Here is a 23171-nt window from a genome sequence, read left to right on the forward strand (position 1 = left end):
CCTTCGGCAGGGGGGTACCGATCGATAACGTCACATGGGGGTTCTCATGTATTTGGGTTTTTCCTGACTGCATCTATTTATAGGGACAACCTATATACGAGGGGGGTACCGATCGATGATGTCATAGGGGGTTCTCATGTATTTGTAGCGGTCCGATTGCATCACGTTTAGAAATAGTCAAACCGGTTTCAACCGGTAATGAAAACAACAACGAGAAGACGATATATGTACAACATTCTTTCCACAAGACGTGGGTCCCGATACATTTGCAGTGAAGGGGTGTTTAAAAACGAAATCCTGCTGGTGGTGGTGGTGGTGCTGCTGCTGCTGGGTACATACAGCATGTAGGATGGTTACTGCTGCTGCTGCTGCTTCGTGACTCCATCTCCATGGTAGGACAGCTAGCGCTGCTTGAGTGAATATATCTGGCCACATAGGACAGCCGTCACGAAGCAGCAGCAGCAGCAGCAGTAACCATCCTACATAGACAGCAATTTTACTGGACATTTAAATGTTGCTAGATAACAACGTGAAGTTGACCCTCCGGTACGATGTAGAAATGACAGAAACGTTTTAATTTAGTGAAATTCAACAACTTTTGATCTCATCTCAATATCAGAGAACTACTCTCAGACAGTTGAACTGTTAGACTATATGTGAAACCCTCTAAAGATTAATTGAAGCACGAAGACCGATCACTGTCTGGCTTTTTATGATAATGGCGATATGTGGGTGAAGTAAGCTACAGGGACATATAAACGCATGTATGCATTCAATTTAGATGAAAATGAAACCATCGCCAAGACATGTATCTGAAAATGAAGCTGCGTAATGTTATTTCATACCGTAAACAATCCTCGATACCCAGAGGTTACGCTCACTTTCGCTCTCTACACCCCTGGAATATGTCATAGCAAAATTGAAGGCTCAGTGTGCAGCACCTTGTGGATGAGACGAGAAGACTAGTTTGGTCCTTTGATGTACATCAAAAGAATCTCGCGGTCACGTAACGGTAAAAAATGACAGGTTTTGAAGACGAGCGTGGCTCCTTTGTAATCTTCAAAGGACAAGTATATCAGTCTAGTAATTGGTCAGGTGTTTTTTTACCTGACACCAATCAAATAGCTAGCCGCGTGCATGACATATTCCAGGGGTGTAGAGAGCGAAAGTGAGTATAAACCCTTGATATCGAGGCTGACTAAACTTTACATTGTACAACGAAGACGCTTTCTCAAGTTTAGCAATTTTTTTCATAAAGTTACTTCCGTTAAGGCAGAAATTGTGTTTGAGGGAGACTCATGTCAATCTAGTTATTGCATCAAAAATGTACACTTTTTTATTCTACAACAGTTGTGGGATATATTATTTCAACTCATGTAAATCACTCTTATTGGTCCGATGTTAGCGTGAGGGTGGGGAGTGGGGGTCTTAATGTGGGAGGAAACTTCGAGTTCTCGGAGAAATCCCAAATGGTCGGGCAGGTGACCACATACCTTTTCATGTCCGATCTAGTTGTTGTCTCCTATGGTTTGCTGTATTCTCACATTTAAGATTACAGTCAAACCTGTTTTATGTAACTATTGAAAAAAGAAAATAACAAGAGGCACAGATGGCCTGTATCGCTCACCTGAATATTTAAGCAGTCATAGCATAATATTCTCATTAAATACTATATTGCACTACAAATATTTCCCTCCCAAACTTTGTCGGCTCCATCCAGCCAAATATTATTATAAGATAAGGTCATTTTCATTCTCAAACTTTGCGGGCTCTATCTCAGGAAGCCAACAGCCAAATATGAAGATTCTATACCTTTTAGTTCTTCAGATGAAGTCGTTTGAAGTGTTTGTCATATTTGACCGCTGTGACCTTGAACGTAGGTCGAAGTCATTTTTATTCTTAAACTTTGTCGGGCTCTACCACAAGAAGCCATCAGCCAATATGAAGATTCTATACCTTTAAGTTCATCTTCAGAAGTCGTTTGAATAGTGCGACATGTTTGACCCATGTGACCTTGAAAGTAGGTCAAGGTCATTTTCATTCTTGAACTTTGTTGGGCTTTATCCCAGGAAGCCACCAGCCAAGTTTGAAGATTCTATACCTTAAAGTTCTTCTTCAGAAATTCTTTTTCATTCTCAAACTTTGTTGGGATCTATTTTAGGAAGCAACCAGCCAAATTTGAAGATTCTATACATTTCAGTTCTTCAGAAAAAGTCGTTTGAAGTGTTGGACACATTAGCCCCCTGTGACCTTGAAAGTAGGTCAAGGTCATTTTCCTTCTCAAACTTTGTCGTGCTCATACCAACAAAGTTTTCAGTCAAATATCATGGCTCTAAGCCTGTTCGTTCTTCAGGAGAAGTTGTTTAAAGGAAAAATTGACGGAAGACGGCCGGACGCCGCACCATGACATAAGCTCACTTGCCCTTTTGGCAAACTTTCTAAATCGACTGGAATGACAACAACGTACACAAATGTAATAAAATAATTGCTTTATTTGTCTGTGTCTCATAAACATTTTAATAAGTCAAAATCTTACAAGATGTATCTGTTCATATATGTGTAGTGTACTGGATAGCCGGGAACGTTTGAACTCTAGACAGACTTTCTACCAGTTGAGCTACCTGGCCCAGTCATGCTTGTTCTGCTACACCTAAATATTAGTCGTCATATGTGAAAATGCATTCATATTTGGTTTGGCACTACATACATAACAAAGAAGTTGTTTGCATCCACAGGGCAGTCTTTTCATATGTGGTAACTAAATTACTGACTGAACCTTTGTGTGTACTCAATTGTATATCACTTAGAATAAACTTTAAAAAGTCTTTTTACTGACAGCATTATCAAAACAATAATTTTATTTTAATTATAATTAGATACATGTTCTGCCTGAATTTTGTAAACATGCACAGTCGCAACAGCTATAAAAAATTCATAATTGGAAAAAAAATCAATGTTATTCCACCAACCTAATATTTCATTTCAACCAAACATTTAGTACTGTATAAATCTTTCTCACTAACTTCACAGTAAGACGACTCCACATGATTCCAAACACTGGTAGTCAAGTACCCCTACAGACCTAGCAATCTCAAAACCACTAATTCAACACTAAACATGACATTTGACATAAACGTTTCACTTATTACTGTTTTAATCTTTGTCACTAATTTCACAGTAAGACGACTCTGCAAATTCAACATGATTCCAAACGCTGGTAGTCAAGTAACCCTACAGACCTAGCAACCGCTGATTCAACAAAAACATGACATCAAAATGAAATAACATGGTACTTTTTATCACCTCTTATCACAATACACTCTTTTGTCCCTAAAGTAACCTTTTTATCATGACATTTTTTTTTGACACATAAAACAGGCTATTTACAAAGGACAGGTCATTAGGGCCACTAAAACGCCAAAAAAAACATGTTAAAAGAATTAACATAAAACAAAGGGCCTTCAAATATAACATCATTGACTAAAACCAGAAAATAAACTTTGAAACATTTTCTAGAATGTATCTCACATAAAAAAACATGGTATATTTCTTAATTTGGGTTTAAAGTTTGTTTTTTATAGTTTGAACACGCTGTCCAATTCAGTGCTTTCCAATCCATGCTACTTTTTTCTTTCTTGTACAAAGCTTAAGGGCTCCACATAAACACAATGTCAGTGGTTGGTAATGTAGTGCCTTTGTTTATTATCTCATTCACCCCTGAAATATCAAAATGAACTATTCCAACCTTAGAATTGGAAGAGTTCAAATGTGTCTTCAGGGATGAATGAGTTAAAACCATCACACAGCAACAACCAATCATATTCACTTCTCAATTGAATATCATAGGCATCGACTCATCTCTTCTGACCAATCCCACACATTAGCTCGTTTCAACTGACAAATCACAGACAAATGATAAAAAATTCTTACACATTGCTGCAAAACTTCTGTTTTATTTGTTTAACAGCAAACACAGTTATCATTAAAAATAGAAGAATGTCTACATCATGGAACAACTTGGTAATATCTAAGAACTTGTGAACACTAGCAGCGACAAGAGAGTTACTATCCAAACTCTAGACTAAATCCATATCTTTGTTGTATACCACTTACATAACAGACTCGTAAACAAATTGATGAGTGAGTCTTGAAATAAGGCTACAGAACTTGATATTTCATAAACATTATGCCAATAGAAATTTGAAAAAAAATTAAAGCTTAATTGGAAAGTCTCTTCTAGCATAAAAATTAAATGGTTGCTTTGTTATTTTAACTTTTCAACCAACTGAATACTGTTATAATGTAAGTAGAAACTATCACGATGTAGAAATACTCATGTTTTTTACATGAATTTAGCATGAATTTATCCACACCCAATATATACATTCATATATATACAGTCTATAATAACAGGGTTAGACACCAACTTGTAGTTCAGCGGACTAGAACTAGTTGGGTAGATTATTTGTTAAATTATCAATGTAACTTGTCCAAAATTTCCTTAAGAAAACATTTCCAGCGCAAATCATTAAAGGTATTTAACTGTAGGTGATATAAAATAGCTACCGCCAAGAATATATAATGAAGTTTAAGAAAGAAAAAAAATTGGCATGCAGTTTACATGTAATTTAAGCAGCTTTCTAAATGGAATATTCTTATTCTATAATGTATCTGTCAATAGATATCGAGATAACATGTTTGTTCACAAGCCAAAGGACCAGTTAGATTAGGAGAATCACTATAGTCATTGCTGAAATTTACTAGTCTCTGATAAGAGGACTGTGTCAGTGTCGAACCCTGTTATATGTATTAAGATTTCTAGAACAATTGCCAACGTTAAAATTTCCACACCACCATCTGATTGAAGAGTTATGTGAACATATAGTCCTGGGTCCAGTTTTACTGTAAAAGTGCAAATTCTCACGTTTGGAATAACATTTTAAGTTTGTAGGAATTAAACCAACTCATTTTTCAAAAGCAATGGAATGAAGTATTAACTCATTGAAGGTTTTTAAAACAATTTCATACAATGTATGACTATTCTATGACAATCTTGACACAAACACAACGATAACATGTCAGTGGTGGGTTGCTATGGATATTAGTATGCTGACTTCAGTAATCAGTTCGTCGTCATAGAAATGCAGCTTTGAATCTCGATTTGTTAGCATCATCACCTCCATGACATAAAAGATGCATGGATTCGTGAAGCTTTCAAGCCTGGGATTAACCCTTTTCTCATCCTTCAAATGTTCCTGTCCTCAATGTCTGCTTTTCCTCCTCTTCCTTCTTCGTTTAGAGTGTTTAGAGGACTTCTTCTTGTGGTGGTCAGAGTCTGACTCAGAGTCTGATGTGGAAGAGGAGGAAGATGACGATGAAGATGAGCTGGAGGAGGACGATGATGATGATGAGGAAGAAGATGAACTGCTGGAGTCTGAATCGCTGTCAGATGAAGACGATGAGGAGGAGGAGGAACTGTCACTTCCTGAATCACTGCTGCTCGAGTCAGAGGAGGAGTCTGTTTCTGACCTGTCAATCACAATTATCCAGGGTTACAAATAAAACAAGTTATCAGACCGATAAACAACTTATATTCATGAATTAAAATACATCATTTCTGATTTGCAATCACAAATACCCATGACTGCTTTTACAAATATTGATAATATCAAATCGAGCTAGTTTATTTTCAACTATCGAATCTATGAGATTCAATGAAAAGGATGTATAAGTTTGCAAATGAATGCATAATATTTGCATAATAATGTTTTATTAACATAACATAGAAAATCTGTTTTCTTTACCTTTGCACATGATTTGATATGGGTACTAGTACTCGAGGCAGAGTTGTATGCATTGCAAAGCAATGTGTAGAATTGTAATCTATCCTACTATGATACAAGATTATATGTTGTTTTTTTCCATAATATCTGCATATTTAAGTTTTGATGTTTACATCTCTCTTTAAATGAATAACACCTATTTAACACCTAGAAATGCTTTAATATTTACTTCTTTTTCTGTTTCTTCTTTTTCTTCTCCTGAATGCTGCTCGCCTTGGCTCTGGAATTGGAGACAATTGTAATTAATGTTAATTTAGGATACAAGCAACAATTACTAAGAACCTGCATACACATTGGTAGTTCTTAACTCCTTTTTCCTGGTTAATATTAATGGTTCTTAATTAAAATTTTCAGTTTTACATTGATGGTTCTGAAGTTCTATATCCAGTTTTCAAGTCATCACTAAAATTCTATTTTTTTGCAAGAGTTTTATTTTTGTGATTTTTATTTTTCATTGAACCATGACTATGAACAGTCCAATTCAACATTATGATTCAAACAAACAAATAATTTGACCTTTGATCCCTAGTCATGACCCTGACCTTAAGGGTATACCAAAGTGCTCTCTCTAATAGCGATATACATATATGTGAATGCTCACATAAGAAATTCAGCCAATATTAAAAGATATGACCTGGACAAGGATTACAATGATTTGACCTCAGCTACTTGTTCTGACTTCAATCATTTAGGGTACATATATGAGGGCCTTAGTCTAAAGATGGCACACTTCAAAATATCTTACTATGAGGTTGAGATTTCTTATATTTTTCTACCTCACACAGGACTGATACTAGGTTCTATTTATCTCAAGGTATCTTGTTATGGTCTGAACAAGAAATACCCGACGTGACCTTACCATTGACCCCTTGACCATTAATGGTATCCATAGGTTAAGGACCAAAGTGAAGAATGAAACACCGTCTAGTATTGATAAACACAGCTTTGAAGTTTACTAGTTCCTGGATTCCAGACATACCAGACATACAATTATTTATACATAAAAGCAGGCATTTCCTTTGAGAGACAAGCAAATTTAAGTTCTTGTGAATGAGAACAACGAGGTGAGCTACACCCAACTCACCAGTGTGTGTATGTATGTGTGTGTGAAATATACAGTGTTCTCTGAGAGCTTTATTTAATGTCCATTTCTACCTCTTATAATGATATCTCACACATCACCAGGAATGTGAAGCATATCTCCCTCTGTAATGGAAAAAAAAGTTGGTGGTACTTAGCTTGTGAAGGTAGATCATTTACATCAATGTGTAACAGCAACATATACTTAATTTACAGCCACATGAAAACCCATAGCATAATTCATTTCCTATAGCTGTAGGTTGTTGACAGTTATATAAAGCTTGCAATGAAATGTGAACAATTTCTCTTTATACACATGTGCTGAGCTTGCATTTCTATATTTACCAAGATCACAATCATTATCATTACATACATATATACAGGTTTTATTACAAAGGAGTTATGTAGTTGATGTTTCTTAACTTGATTTTCCAGCTTTTACTAGATCAGTATCACTATCTTAACAAACATAAATAAACAGGTTCTGTAACATAGAGGTTGTATTGACGATGGTTCTTAGCTTGCTTTCCCAGCTTTAATGAGATCACTGTCACTATCGCAACACTAACACACAACAGACTCCATTACATTTATCTACATGTTGTGTCTAAACATCTTCACACATTGCAAGAAAATCAATACATCCACAAAGATTTTAATTTAACTGAGTCAAGAGCATGATCTTCAGCTCTAGATTGAAGTTCTAACTTCTAAGACTCTATAAAAATCATGACCTTACATTTGTATTAAAGTGTTGACAATATAAGAGGGTGTATTCTGTAAGGATAGAAAACATAACAGTGATTGCTTGTCCAGATGATGACAATGTAAAACAATGAATATCCCCATACTGGAACAATAGAGTAACATTTGAAACACATTAAACTTTGATTTTTTTTATGTATTTAAAACTCCCAAGCAAGCATTTTGAGACTGAATCCTTTTGGTTTGGTTTGTTTGTGTTTTACGTCCTATTAACAGCTATGGTCATTTAGGACGTGGAAGGTTTTGGTGGTGGGGAAAGCAGGAGTTCCCGGAGAAAAACCACCGACCAACAGCCAGTACCTGGCGACTGCCCCACGTAGGTCTCGAACCCGCGACCCAGTGGTGGAGGGCTTGTTGTACATGTAGAAGAATGTTAAACGCCTTAACCACTTGGCCACCGCGGCCCCAGACTGAATCCATCTCATTAAACAAATGACAAAAGCAGAGGTAAAATAATCCTGTCTCATATTTTACAAGTAACTCAAACTCTGTATTCAGTTTGTGATTTGAATTAACATGGTAATCCTCCACCTCTGGACAAAGTTCTGTATCCGAAATAACAAAGGGACATAACTCTGTATATAGCAGACAAAGAGACCTGATTATAAGTATTTGACACATGCACACCACCCTCGAAAGAGGTATTCGTAATCTGTCTTGATTGAAGTGGTGGAATCAAAGAGCCATAACTCTGTTAAAAAAAGGAACTAGATCCTTATTCAGGAGGTTACACTCTACTCAACCAACAAAAGAGATACTCGCAAACAAAATTTGGCAATTGTGGGTGACAAAGTATATCAAACATTCCCTGGACAAAGTAAATCACAGACCTATGGATGGATCGAAAACCTTAAGTCCTCTCCACTAGCACAATCAGGGGACAATAACCAAGAATTATTTCAATAGTTTTGGATAATATTCTATTTTTGAAAAAAAAATCTTTTCATGCGAATATTTTAGAGGCCTTACCAAAAATACGAATTTGTTATTGGGTTTTATCCTGATTTTTCAAACATGGACGTGATTATACTTTTCTTAAGTGTATATTCTTATGTAAAAATCTCACTATCAATGAAATCCCTTGTTTTTTAGTTAAACGCACATTGATATTGCAGTGTCGTTATATTTTTAAGATAATTACCAAGCACAAGACATTGATGTAATTATTCTACAGGTACAGGAACCCACTGTTTATTTTGCCATAACTATAAGCAACCATGTAAAACCATCAAGGAGAACAATACTACAGAGAGTAAACTATGAAAGTGTACTGTAAATTTGCGCGTATAGTGTGCACGGCTTTTGGTTTTGTCTTTGGCAATACAAAATAATTTTGATATGCTTGGCTGGATCTAACAACTACAACTGGTAGTGAAAAAAGTAGTTCTGTTTACAGATTATGTTACACATATTAACACACATGAAATGTGAATAGAATGACCAATCAAAACCCTAATGTATACCAAGTTTCAAAGAGATCGGTCGAAAAATGTAGGAGGAAATCCCCGGACAAAATTCAAATACTTAAATGAACAAAGAACAATAACTTTTGGAAAAATCGTTGAATCAAAATTCTTTTAAGGGAAACACAACTTCATATCATGATTATAATGTATACCAAGTTTCAAATAGATCAGTCGAAAAATGTAGGAGGAGATTGCCGGACAAACAAAGTTTACGCCGGCCGGCCAGCCAACGCCATACCATAATACTCCCATCAAATTTGACGGGCATATAAAAACAATGACCTGTGGATAATACCTGGCTACTATAGATTGTAGTGTTCACAAACAGGTTGCTGATCACAATCTATGAAATAATTAAGCATATCTATGGAATCATCTAACTAGGATATTATCAAAGACAAGTTTGCCATATACAACATTTAAAAAATAATTAAAAGACAGGTCAGTCTCTCCAGTTTGTCTGATTTTTTTCTTTTTTCTTTCTATTTTCAAAGTTACTAGTAGCTGTTCAGTTGGAATACTATTGCTGTGACTATATATATATATATATACATGTATGCAGGAAACACAAATATAGTTAGTCTGGCCGTAACTGTGATGCTAAATATAGCAGAAATCAATAAAGCGCCATTTGAAATAAGAAAAGAACAAGTCGACACTCAATCAGTCTTTAAAGAATCTTATTTTTTTGTCTTGAGATATTCTGTTCTTTATCACATTTTAAAACCGAGCTTAACAGGATGTTCACACATTTAGAAATGACATCTTCTATGGTATGCAGAGCTAATTTGTGGTAAATTTCATGGCTATAATTAATACCTAATGGATAACTCTGAACTGCTCTGACCCACGAGTTATACATAATTAAATCAGACATGAGTCTCCAGCTCTTTGTTTTTTAACTTTAAAGTTAAATCCTCTTTTTTACTTTTTTATTGGTTAGTCATAAGCGTGTTACATTGGAAACAATGGGACCACTTATGAATATTTATGAATGTGCATGCAGACATTCTCAAGGCTGACTTCAATATTGAAAATCACACCTAATAATTAACTAAAGCTAGTCCCAATTTCGAGTATGATTGATTATTTCATTGCCATGACGATAAAAATTACATAATCGCCGATCCGAAAATAGACATCATTGAAACATAATTTACATTTAACATACAAAATCATCAGCTCCCCAATGAAGTTGATTATTGGTAAAGTTTACAAGTCTTGCAGCCATCTTAATGCAATTACTTTTAACATCACGCTACCACAATTGGTACAATTTTGACAGTTTTTTAGTGATCTTTAAAAATTCAGATCTTGTATCTGGAATGTTTCTTGATTCTTGACAAAGACTACCTATGGTGGTTCATTTTCAGGAAAAGATTTATATCTAAGTAATTTATTTTTGAAAATAGAACGCTAAACTCAGAGTGAGATTTCGGCCGTTTTTCGGCCGTAAATAGTACCCAAATTGGTACACCATATCACAGGCTATGGAAATTGTTTTTATTTCTACAAGTTGATGTGCCGATTACAACAAAATATGTTGCTTTTATAGATACCATACTGAACTATAATTGTATATATTCACTTTTATATTATCCGAATATAAGGACCAGAAATCAACATTTAAACGTGCTTATATTTAACCCCTTGAAAATCCTCCAAAATTTCGTCGACGTACGTCGTTTTTACTGGTTTTCTGATAGGTTTACTTTGAACTCATCGTGTACTTTTTAAATGTTCCTGAAAACAAAACTATTCGGCAGAAATGCTGATAAATATCTATTTTGATATACTGTCAAAGGAAAATGCCCAAATTTAATTTTAAAGTACTATTTGAACAATTTTCTGACCGTGTACCAATTTGGGTAGTGTACCAATTGTGGTAGCGTGACGTTAATGTTTGAGTTACAACATGTGATGTAACACGATCAATAATGTAAGGGGAGATAATAGTCATCATAGGTTTTTTTTGTCTTGTTGATCTTTTTATGTCTATACATGAATATCTAAAACAATTTTAAAGTCAACTTAATATATAAATTATTGTTCCAAATTAATTTCAGATTTCTGGATATTTAATTATGTTTTTTCTCAAGGTTCTGTATCCCCAGATCCTTTGTTGCATAGGCAATTATTCAAATAGAGGGGTACAACCAAACCTTTTGGGGTAAAACCTGTATTTTAATTTGTTTTCCTGTATTTTATGTAAATATATCTATGCATCAAATAAATAAAACAAATTTAAAAAATATTATTCAAGAATATTAATAAGATATTAATAACAATTAATAATATTCAACGAATAGAAATTAATAATATTCAACGAATAGAAATTAATAATATTCATGAATAGAAATTGATAATATTCATGAATAGAAATTAATAATATTCATGAATAGAAATTAATATTATTCATAAATATTCAAGCAATCATGGCATAACATTTATTCTCAATAAAAGTAGAGAAGCAATTTGGATGTAAATTAAACCACTCAAACAAACAAACAAAACAAAAAGGATAGCAGGGGTAGGGCCAGTTACTGAGGCCAATCTTCCTGCTAAGCAATTGTATATTGTTAAAGGGCAGGGATCTCAATTCTTTTATGTTATGCCCCACTGGGACTAAAACCCTTATGGTGAGGGCAGACCCTCAGGCCAATTCTGGTAGCATGATTGTGTTCATCTTTTCATACTCAGTGTCATATAAAACAAGAGGCCCAATGGGCCTGCATCGCTCACCTGGTATTAATCTCACACTTGTAATCTTAAAAGTTGACTAAAATACAGCTACAGGCAGAATATCAGTGTTTGATTCATAAGAACCTATTAAAGATCAAAACATATGATGCCTGTGACCTTGAATGTCGAACAAGGACATTAGGTTGAACAGAGTTTTTATTCTTCCAACCCAGCATGCTTCTGGCAAAATATCATTACCCTGGACCTTTTGGTTATACAGAACAAATCATTTAAAGATTTAAATATCTATTGACCACTGTGACCTTGAATATGGGTGAAGGTCATTCACTTGGTAGTCCTTCATCCCAGCATGTTAATGGCCAAATATCATCACTCTTGGCCTTTTGCTTATTAAGAAGAAGTCATTCAATGGTTTTAAACATATTTGACCCCTGTGACCTTGAATATATATGTCAAGGTCATTCATTTGAACAAACTTGGTAGTCCTTCATCCCAGCATGTTACTGGCATTATATTAGGCCTCTTGGTTATTCAGAAGAAGTTGTTTAAAGGTTAAAAACATATTTGACCCCTGTGACCTTGAAAAAAGATGAAGGTCATTCATTTGAACAAACTTGGTAGCCCTTCATCCCAGCATGTTACTGGCCAAATATCATCATCCTATGCCTCTTGATTATTCAGAAGAAGTTGTATAAAGATTTTAACATATTTGACCCATGTGACCTTGAAAATGGATGAAGGTCATTTATTTGAACAAACTTGGTAGCCCTTCATCCAAGCATGTTACTGGCCAAATATCATCATCCTAGGCCTCTTGGTTATTCAGAAGAAGTTGTTTAAAGGTTTTGAACATATTTGACCCCTGTGACCTTGAATATAAGGCAAGGCCATTTATTTGAACAAACTTGGTAGCCCTTCATTCCAGCATGTTACTGGCCAAATATCATCATCCTAGGCCTCTTGGTTATTCAGAAGAAGTTGTTTAAAGGTTTTGAACATATTTGACCCCTGTGACCTTGAATATAAGGCAAGGTCATTTATTTGAACAAACTTGGTAGCCCTTCATTCCAGCATGTTACTGGCCAAATATCATCATCCTAGGTCTCTTGGTTATTCAGAAGAAGTTGATTAAAGATTTTTACATATTTGACCCCTGTGACCTTGAAAATTGACGAAGGTCATTTATTTGAACAAACTTGGTAGCCCTTCATCCAAGCATGCTTCTGACCAAATATCATCACCCTAGGCCTTTTGGTTACTGAGAAGAAGTTGTTTAAAGTAAAAAGTTGACGCCGGCCGGACGCCGGCCGACGGACGCCGCACCATGCCATAAGCTCACTTGGCCCTTCGGGCCAGGTGAGCTAAAAATTATTCCCCATAAAATAATCATCCGGATGAATATTTTATGCATAAAATACTCATCCCCCCATAAAATATTCATCCTACCTAAATTTTATAAAAACTTTTTACATAAATACAAAAGTTACAACATTATTACATCATGTTACCTGTAGTAAATGATTCAAAGTATTGTGTTAAAGAGAATACTTAAAAACATTTATATTTTAGGAATAATTTTATATTTAAGTCAGTTTAGGTGGTGCATGGTGTAGGTATCTCAAGTAAGTAGAGCACATGTTAATTGAATCAAGCTATGGTAGAGGGTAAACTGAGGTCTTTTATGGGATGAAAACATATCTTATGACTAAGAAAACATAGGTACATTACAGGGCTAGATAGATTTTTTTGGGGAGTAAATAGGTATTATGTCGGGGTGGACAGATTTATATGGTGGTAGGTACATGTATGTATTTTATGACTACAGTATACAGAGGCGTGTTACCATCACACTTGACACCCCCTTGACTTAAAAAAAAATAATAGTATACATATACTGCATCTATCGTGTGGCATCCCCAAGCTCTGTTTTATTTGCATATTGTAACCTTTAAGGGCCTAATGTACACATCAACATTTTATGGTTTATAAAATCGTAACAAGCTTACCTGAACTAAGTATGTTTTGACTGGTGATTCTAGTTGTGTATTACACTGCCAAAGCCATCACCCCTTTCCCCTTCAACAGGTTTAAACTTGGGTGTTTAATATAAAGTTGTCACTAATTAATTGATATCACACCCCTGCATTAACTAAATGGGTGAGCAAACCATGACAAAGACTTTTGTACCTGTATGGTCAGTGGTACGTAGTAGCCACAGGACACATGTGTTGCAGTTTTGACTATCACAAAAGTTGTTTTTTTCTCTTTAAAACATTTGCAAGAAGGACAATGAACATCATCACAGTTTTAAGAAAAATTGAAATGAATAAATAACAAAAATTATTGTTACCATATTTTACCGCAAATAAGCCCCTCTCGCAAATAAGCCCCCTCCCAACTTTTGGCCCATCTTTTTTCTCAGGACGGGGGGGGACTTATTTGCGGTAAAATACGTTATATATATATTGATTGTTCATATCACTGGGACATCTTACTAAGAATAACCAAGAGAAAAATGAAAAAAAAATGAAAAAGGCCAAAATTGGTATCTTTCTTTATTTTGTGTAACATGACATGTATCGCAGAATTAACTAAAAATCTGGAATGGTGACAACCAATGAAACAAATTCTGGATCCGCCCCTGGTATAGGGTAGATAGGTATTTTATGACTATAGTATAGGGTGGATGGTTATCTTATGGGGGTGTATAGGTATTTTATGGCTAATCCTGTCATTCCTACAAAAGAAGAAGTATTTTGAAACATTTGCTATGTTTCCCCTATTGGGCTCTACCCCTCTGCCCCAGGGGAGGGTCAGCCCTGTGATTTGTACATTATTGAATCTCAACTTGAACCATTTAATTACGTACATTTTGGTTTAATTTCATTAAGCAGTTCAAAAGAAGAAGTCATTAGAAGAAACTTTTAATGGATAGATAATGGATACAACAGTATGACATAAAATGTACTTGGTCCTTCAAACTTGGTGAGATAATAAATCCATTGATGATTCATTTTAAAAGGTGCTATTTGTCGATGATTATCCACCGACTCTAAATTTGTAATTCAGTATATATATAAATCCCTGCATCTTACCTGTTAATGTTTCAACAATGAAAATACATATCAAATTTTTGTCATTCTTACACTATATCTTTCATTTTTGTGAAATTTCTATATGATTAACAGTTGTAGCAGAGCCTTGTCACCTCATAACTCATTATTGGTTACAATCATAATGGAATCATCGTACTTACAAGGTGTCAATTTTCTGTTTTTCCTCCTCCATCTTCATTCGTTTGGCCAATTCCTTGGTTCTTGAAGGTCGATACACATATTTGCGTTTCCCTGTGCACTCATATGTAAAATGGCCTTTCTGCAGACATTTCTGGCAAGTATAATTCTCCGCAGTAGGTTCCCTGTTGAAAAACGACACACAGATCACTTTAGATAACCCAACAAAATATGCCAGACAGAATCAAACTGGATAACGATTACAACACTGTCATCATTTCCCAGTCACACTTTATTTCCTGTCACAGCTGTTTTCAGCATCGCTCCTGTGGAAAGTCATTTTTTGAAAACGTCTGCTTGTAATTTTATTGCCAGGTAGCGTGTTGCCATGGCACTTTCTATGCAAACTTGGGATAGGGTCGTTGAATACAGATTGCTGCCTTAATTTACGATATATTGTGGGTTGATATACAAATACAGGCTCGCGGTGCACTGAATGTAACAGCAGACACAGCCCACGAAGGTGTATTGATTTCAGCGAAAATCTATAAATCTTTGACCCAATAAAAATGTTTTAAACTGTTCATTATTCTGCAGTAAAAATATATTATATGCACAGTCAATCCCTTTGAAACCATCCAAATGAAGACATCTTTTCCGGCTGTCCATAATTTTTTTTAAAAAAAACACAGAAATCCAATTACTTTCCACTATATGTCAATTATTTCTCTGGTCTTAATCAAAAGAATGGTTATTCAAACATTCTATTGTAACATTGTACAGAATTAACGACGTAAAAAGCTGCTAACCTCTAGGACCGTACTGAAATAGACTGATCCCTAACACCCAGACAAGTCAGGACCCCACAGATCTCACATGATCAATATCTAGCTCTTTGATTGACCGACTGAAACAGTGCAATGTATCGCAACCAAAGCCTAACACATTGTTGTGTCTGACGCTGATAATTCACTTCTGCCTGGAAAAATGTCAGCGTCTCACCAGGTAATCAATGAAATGAATTAGTGGAGTTTAACTACACATACCTTGGACCACATTTATAAATCCCATTTCAAGTATCACAGTTTGTTAAGGATCCCTGTACCACTGGTAAAAACTGTAACTACACATTGGAGACTGTGTTTTCCGACATGACTATAGCTTTGATGTATCATTTCTGTAAAAGGAACCATACCCTGGAGGACTTTTATGAAGACTAAATAAATGAAATATAATCAACAACAATGATCTGAGCATAAAAATTCAACGGGCTAGACGGGGATTCAAACCCTGAACTTTAGATTGCTATGCTAACTTTCACTCTTACTGAATTGAGCTACATGACGAACAGACATGCCCTGGCCCAAGTGTGCTATAGTTACATGTATATATCCAAAACAAAATAAAGGTGAGGTTACTGTATTTTCGAAAAAGCCACATAAGGTTCCCTGTCATACTGCAGGCAAAAAACCTAGAGAGTTCTTCTATAGCTTTTGGTACATAGAGTAACCTCCCCTTAACTTTGTTTTGGACATATAACCACAGCACAATAGAGCCAGTGTACTTACTACTCTATACCAGGTAGCTCAGTTAGTTATAGCATTAGTATAATGGATGGAGGTCCAGGGTTCAAATCCGGCTCTTGTCCCATTGCATTTTTACACCCAGAACACTGCTGTAGATTTCTTCTTTTCCTTCATCATTTTTATTTTCTACAAGCATTCAGCAAGGTATGGCATTCTTTTCAGAAATTATTACTCTATATACCGTTATATAGACACGGTTGTTATTCCCTGCTTAACATTCAGCATTTAGGGGAATGGCAACAACTGGTTCACCCCTTGTCAGTATAGTGTGACCAGGCGGAATGCTGTGCTGGGTGCCTTCAGAATGGTATTTCAGTGAGAAAGCACTTTAAAGTTGTCATCAGATCCGCGATATTACAAGGAGGCAAGCACACCAACATACCCTGTCTCCTGCATATACATACCCAAACACACATACACTACATACATGGAGACATGTCTTTAAATGACCTTGGCTGTCAATAGGACGTTAAACAAAATAAAACCAAACCAAACCGCAGGAAAAAAATATTCATATATATGTACAGTTTTTGACAGTGGTATACTGTTTTCATCCCTATTGTATCCTTCAATATTTTGGAAGAAACAAAGATATGATGTTAATTGACAAGGAAGGGGAAATGAAAATGAACTGCAATTATCATTCCCAGTCTCTGCCATACCAACTAAGCTGAGTGGTTTGAATCAACCATAGCTGAAGCACAAAGATTTGATCTGTGCACCTACGTTTCTGTGATACAAAGATGAAACTTGTAGGGATTATATCGGTAAACTGTGTTTAAAACGGAATCTTGGTAAAGCTATCTGCACAGAAAATCAATACTGTTTGATTAAATTCGAAACTCTAAAAGCCCTACAAAATAATTAAATACGAAACTCTACAGCCCTACAAAATAATTAAACAGCCACATGTGCACAGCTCTATTTACAAGCTATAATTTAGAAAATAATTTTACTTTCTCATAAAAAAAAGTTGCCATGATTGAAATGAAATTAGATTAAAGGCTTCAGCCCAGAGTGAGGCTTTGATACATTTGTCTACATATGTACATGTACATATTTATAGAGGACATATTTTAACAACAGGCCCATGGGCCTAAATGGTCACCTTAGTTAATTCTGAAGTACTCAAATTAAATTGGACCTTGTTTCTGGTGGTTTTTTTTTAAATTGGCACAGTTACTTTGGAGAGAGGGCATACACGGTGATACACCCATACTTACTTGGAGACCAGGTATAGATTATGTACAGATGAAGATGAAAATGTCCTAGCCAATAACAGACCAGGGTGGCCATTTGGAATTTCACAATCAACATGAAAAATTACAAACTTGGTTGAAACCTCATAAGGAACACTTCTACTAAGCTAGAAGTCAATGGGTGTAGCATTTCTTGAGAAGTCAAAAACTTCTCAGTCAATTAGAGGTCAGAGTGACCATCTTGGATTTTCTGATTGGCACTTTAAGTAAGAACACTTGTTTGGAACCTCATAAGGAATATTTGTACAACTAAAGAAGTGAAATGCTGCAGATAATCTTGAGAAGTCGAAAATTTCTCGTCTCAGCAAATTAGAGGCCAGGATCGGCCATATTGTATTCTCCAATTGGCAGTAACTCTGCCAGTTAATGTCTGATCGGGCCCATTTGCCAACTTGTTCGAGATCTTATTAATATAAAGCAGCATTACAACAATGATTGAAATCCATTCACATTTACTCAAGTTATTGTGCTCATAAGCTCAAGTCCCATAGACTCCAATAGTAATTAAAATTTCAAAGTCCCATAACTCTGCCAGTTACTGTCTGATTGGGACCACATTCAAACTTGTCCGAGATCTTATTGACATAAAGCAACATAGCAAAATTTATCGAAATCCATTCATTTCTACTTAAGTTATCATGCTCACAAGATAAAAGTTAACGCACGACGTCAACCATCCCCTATAAACTGAAAGGGGACTAGATCTATAAAATCAACAAAATAAATATATCTACAATAAAATATATTGGCTAGTGTTAAAATATTGTCAACATAACTAGGTTTACTTTTTAAGATTAACATTTTCCCTCTTTAAATGAGGTTTTGATCCTCAGCCGACTCCTCTGATTACCTGCACACACATCTTGTTTTATTTGATTGAACAATGAGTCCCATTGTCTAGAGATCATTACATTAAAATCACTTCTTTTGTACAGAACTGGAGAATTCTCACTTTCTTTTTCACACATCAAATTCCAAATAAAATCCCTTACCTTGTAATGTACCATTTTCCCCTATTGGGCCCCACAATTCATTTATGCAATATTAAGGATCACCGTAACACTGCAAAATAGCTGTATCGAAGTATAGGCCAAAGGTCAAGTCATAGCTCACAGCGACCTTATTCTTGCATTCCGCCAGCCCAAGATGTCCTTGTACACCAAATCTGGTTACTCCAGGTGAAATAGTATTGAAAATATGCCACAGACAAAGTGACCTTCTAAAGAACTTGCACTCTGCACTCCGCCATCCCAAGATGTCCTGGTTACTCCAGGTAAAATAGTACAGAAGACATATCCCCAGACAAACTTTTAAAAAAGTTGACGTCAAAGGTCAAATCATAGGTCACAGTGACCTAATTCTTGCACTCTGCCATCTCCCAAGATGTCATTGTACACTAAATCTGGTTACTCCAAATAAAAAAGTATAGAAGATAATGTCTGAGACAAACTTCTTGGACAGACGGACAAATGGAAGGAAGGACGGATGGATGACAGCCCTTGGACTATAGGTTTGCACTCCATCCTTCTGTCATCCTTATACACTGTACAAACTGTTTTATGTGTTCTAGGGGAGACAACTCAATGACATTTAAGTGACTCCGGTATCATGGCGGTATGTCATTTTCATTTGTGGATTTCCGATTTAAAAACCTTGTTGACTATTGGTTAGTCAGGCCACTAACCTGTAACTGATTATATTAACAGCTCTAAAATTCATGACCGCACTTAGTTGAAATAATTGTGCATACAGATAATCATATTATGTGTTTTCAGAAGAGTGATTCATGATTTATATTAATGCCTACACTTATATATGTATCTTCCTTCCAGGTACTAGCACTAAACAACAGAAATCTTCTGATATCTGTTCCAGGTTTTTTTCAGCATAGCCACTCATATATACCTTCACTTTCAAGTCCGCTCCTAGCTTAGGACTATAGATTACAGATTCAGTCATTTAAAGGAGGCAGTTTTTACATTCCAGTCTAGATTTTATTTGCATATATATATGTGATTTAAAACAGTTATTAATCAATAATCGGTTAGTTAAGAGTAATCTAAGATCAATTATAAAACTCAAACTGATTCCTAAAACTAATTTTCAGAATTTTGCTGTTCATTACTGGTAATATTTGTTTGTTTGTTTGATTTTGTTTAACGTCCTATTAACAGCTAAGGTCATTTAAAGACGGCCTTCCCCTGTGTGCAAGATGCATGCGTGTAGTGTATGTGTGTGTATTTTGGGAGGCTGCGATATGTTTGTGTTTAAATATAGATGTAGTACAGAGTATGTTATACAGGATTAACTTTATTAAAATTCAATTTACTTCATATAAAAAAAATAAAAAAATATCACTGATCATAAATATAATTGGTTTTACAAAGCACAAGGCTAATAATGCAGTTGAAAATTTAGGGTAGGTTACAAATGTTTTTATTTGAAAATAATTCTATTTGATTTTTATTGGAGAGTGACCTTTGAAAATTACTTAATAAAGTTTAAGGGGATAGGCACAAAAAGTTAGGCAGGTAACTCGGGTTACTGGAAATACAAAATACTGTAGTTTTGGTTGGCCTAATGTGTTGTTTCTTATTTCAATAGTTATCATATGTGATATTTTCATCTACAAATATGCCAGGCTAAAAATAAAGAACCTTTGATATCCAAACTTTAGGAAGAAATTCTTAAACAGTTTTTTTTTATTATAACAATTTTTTGTTTGTTCTGCAAGGGGTTTTAGTTTTTAAAGCTGTGAAACAGAAAAGTCAGAAGTATGCTTCAATCATGGGATCAAACCAGCGAATCCAGCTTTCTATTGCACTCCTCCAACAACTGAGCTCAAATAAATCTACATATAGTGCAAAGGAAGAATCATATACATGTACAAATTAAAACCTGTCATTTTCAAACGTGTTTGCCATTGAACATCACTATGACCTATAGATTCTAACTCCCTGTCACCACAGCCCCAGTCACCATTTGTAACAGAAAGTAGTGTAGCTCTACCAGGAAACATAGCATCATCACAATATAACAAATACTGTTGATTTCTTAAATATCTTCTGCCATCATAAATTCACTTCAACTTGGGTTAGGCACTGAATGGAACAGCTCCTCAGTACCTACAGGAGCTTGTTATCCTGTATCAGCCATCACGATCACTGCGGTCGGAGTCGGAATCTTTGTTGTGTGTTCCAAAAACTTGTACTGTGACCTACGGAAACAGATGCTTTGGGAGGGTTTCGGCTACGTTGTGGAATAGCTTACCATCTGCTATTAGAAAGTCAAATACCATGGCCAAGTTCAAGAGGGACATCAAAACTCACCTCTTCACGTCTGCATTTTAGAATCTTTGCAAAGACGTCATGTAAATATACCACCCACTTATTTGTTCAATTATGTGCACATTGCTTGCCTAAATTTATAAAAGTGATTGTGAGCCTATGTTTTTTGTTTTCACAATTATAACCATTACTAGACTATTATTCATATGTTGTAAAGTGCTTTAGAGCTTTATTACAAATTATATAGGGCGCTATATAAATGTTGTATATTATTATTATTATTATTAGGCAACAAAGGAATAAACCTGCTGCCATGATGAAAAGGCAACTAGTGTGGGGGTCCCCTGCAGAATCGGGAGTTTCTAAGTCTTCCTGCCATGGTAAGGGGACACTGAAGAAACTTATTGATCTGCTAACTCCATTGCAACATTTGTGATCGACATTTCTTTTCTCTGACATTTTTTCTACCCTTTCTTTTTGCAATAAAAATTGTTACAGAATATGTCTTGTTTATTGTAAGATTTTCACAATACAGCCAGATATGCTGGTCTTCCAATACTAGATATTATCATACCTCATTACTATAACAGCGAATATCATCACCATATGTGTCTGTAAGCTCAGGGGCACTTTGTGCCAGGTGAGCTAAGAATGTGCAAGAGAAAATACACCTGAGTATTGAATGATTGAAGAAGATAACAATAATGGTGTGCCAACTTGCTTATATTTGATGTTGTGTTATTGATTTATGTCAGTATTATTATTATTAATGATTCTTTGTTTCCCCTCGATGAATCATGTGAAATGTAAAGAATTAAATAAGTTTTATCCAAGACTGCCAAACTACATAAACATCAATAAAATATAATAACCTTAGTTTACTGAATATTATCTCGAAAACATCATCAGGCAGATATGCATTCAAACTTTCTGATTTACTGCCTGTTTACCACAATCGGGCGCATCTAATTACCCAATACTACCCAATACCACCCAATACTACCCAATACTACCCCATACGTTCCAGTTATGAACCAAATACTTCTTTATTACTGTGAAATATCACCTTTGTAGACGTTATTTACTTCCATCTGCCATATTTTATCGGGAAATCTGGGATTTGGTGCCGAAAACATCACCGAATTGCCGTGACTATGACCCCATATATATACCACCCAACACTACCCCATACGACCCAGTTATGAACCAAATACTTCTTTATTACTGTGAAATATCACCTTTGTAGACGTTATTGATACTATTGGGTCATAGTCACGGCAATTCGGTGATGTTTTCGGCACCAAATCGCATATTTCCCGATAAAATATGGCAGATGGAAGTAAATAACGTCTACAACGGTGATATTTCACAGTAATAGAGAAGTATTTGGTTCATAACTGGGTCGTATGGGGTAGTATTGGGTAATTAGACGCGCCGCTACAATCTGCTAAATTGACAGATTTATTGGATTGTTGCTGAAAGTGCAGTATGATAGGTTATGTCTGTTACACTCGTCAAACTAACTGATACCAGATACTATTCGAGACAAAATACACTGCGCTTAACTCAATAAACAGTACAAGTAGAGACAATGACTTACTTTTTCTTGAAGAAGGGATGTCGAACAGCGAACGACGATTCCATCACGTTGGTGTTGTTTATCCTTTATCGGTGATCACTGAAAAACGTACCCTATATAAAATACACTGAAAATAAAATGTATGAAATTGAATTAACGACCGCCAATAATCTCTATTTTAATTGATAATCATTATCAATAACAATAAACAAACGAAAGTAACTGGTTTTACTGACACAAAATAGCTTGTTATAGATTGGTTTGCTTGTATTAGAGACAAACATTACGATGGTATTATTGGAAAACACGCACCGCTTCAGAAGGTGTTCGCTCCGCAGCACTTAAACGCTTATGCTGAAGGGATTCTCTC

General features: G+C 35.4%; 1 protein-coding gene across 1 annotated transcript; it reads right to left on the reverse strand.

The window, feature by feature from the left end:
• Positions 1-2474: 2474 nt before the first annotated feature.
• Positions 2475-22926, reverse strand: LOC110440355 (zinc finger CCHC domain-containing protein 10-like). Its single transcript, XM_021483375.1, has 4 exons — positions 22823-22926; positions 15114-15275; positions 6013-6063; positions 2475-5529 (listed from the first exon to the last, which is right to left on the reverse strand). Exons 1-4 carry the CDS (start codon positions 22864-22866, stop codon positions 5262-5264), a joined length of 525 nt encoding a protein of 174 aa, XP_021339050.1. The 5' UTR covers positions 22867-22926; the 3' UTR covers positions 2475-5261.
• Between the last annotated feature and the right edge of the window lie 245 nt (positions 22927-23171).

Source organism: Mizuhopecten yessoensis, unplaced genomic scaffold (genome assembly GCF_002113885.1).
Source record: "Mizuhopecten yessoensis strain PY_sf001 unplaced genomic scaffold, ASM211388v2 scaffold11179, whole genome shotgun sequence".
NCBI lineage: Eukaryota > Metazoa > Mollusca > Bivalvia > Pectinida > Pectinidae > Mizuhopecten > Mizuhopecten yessoensis.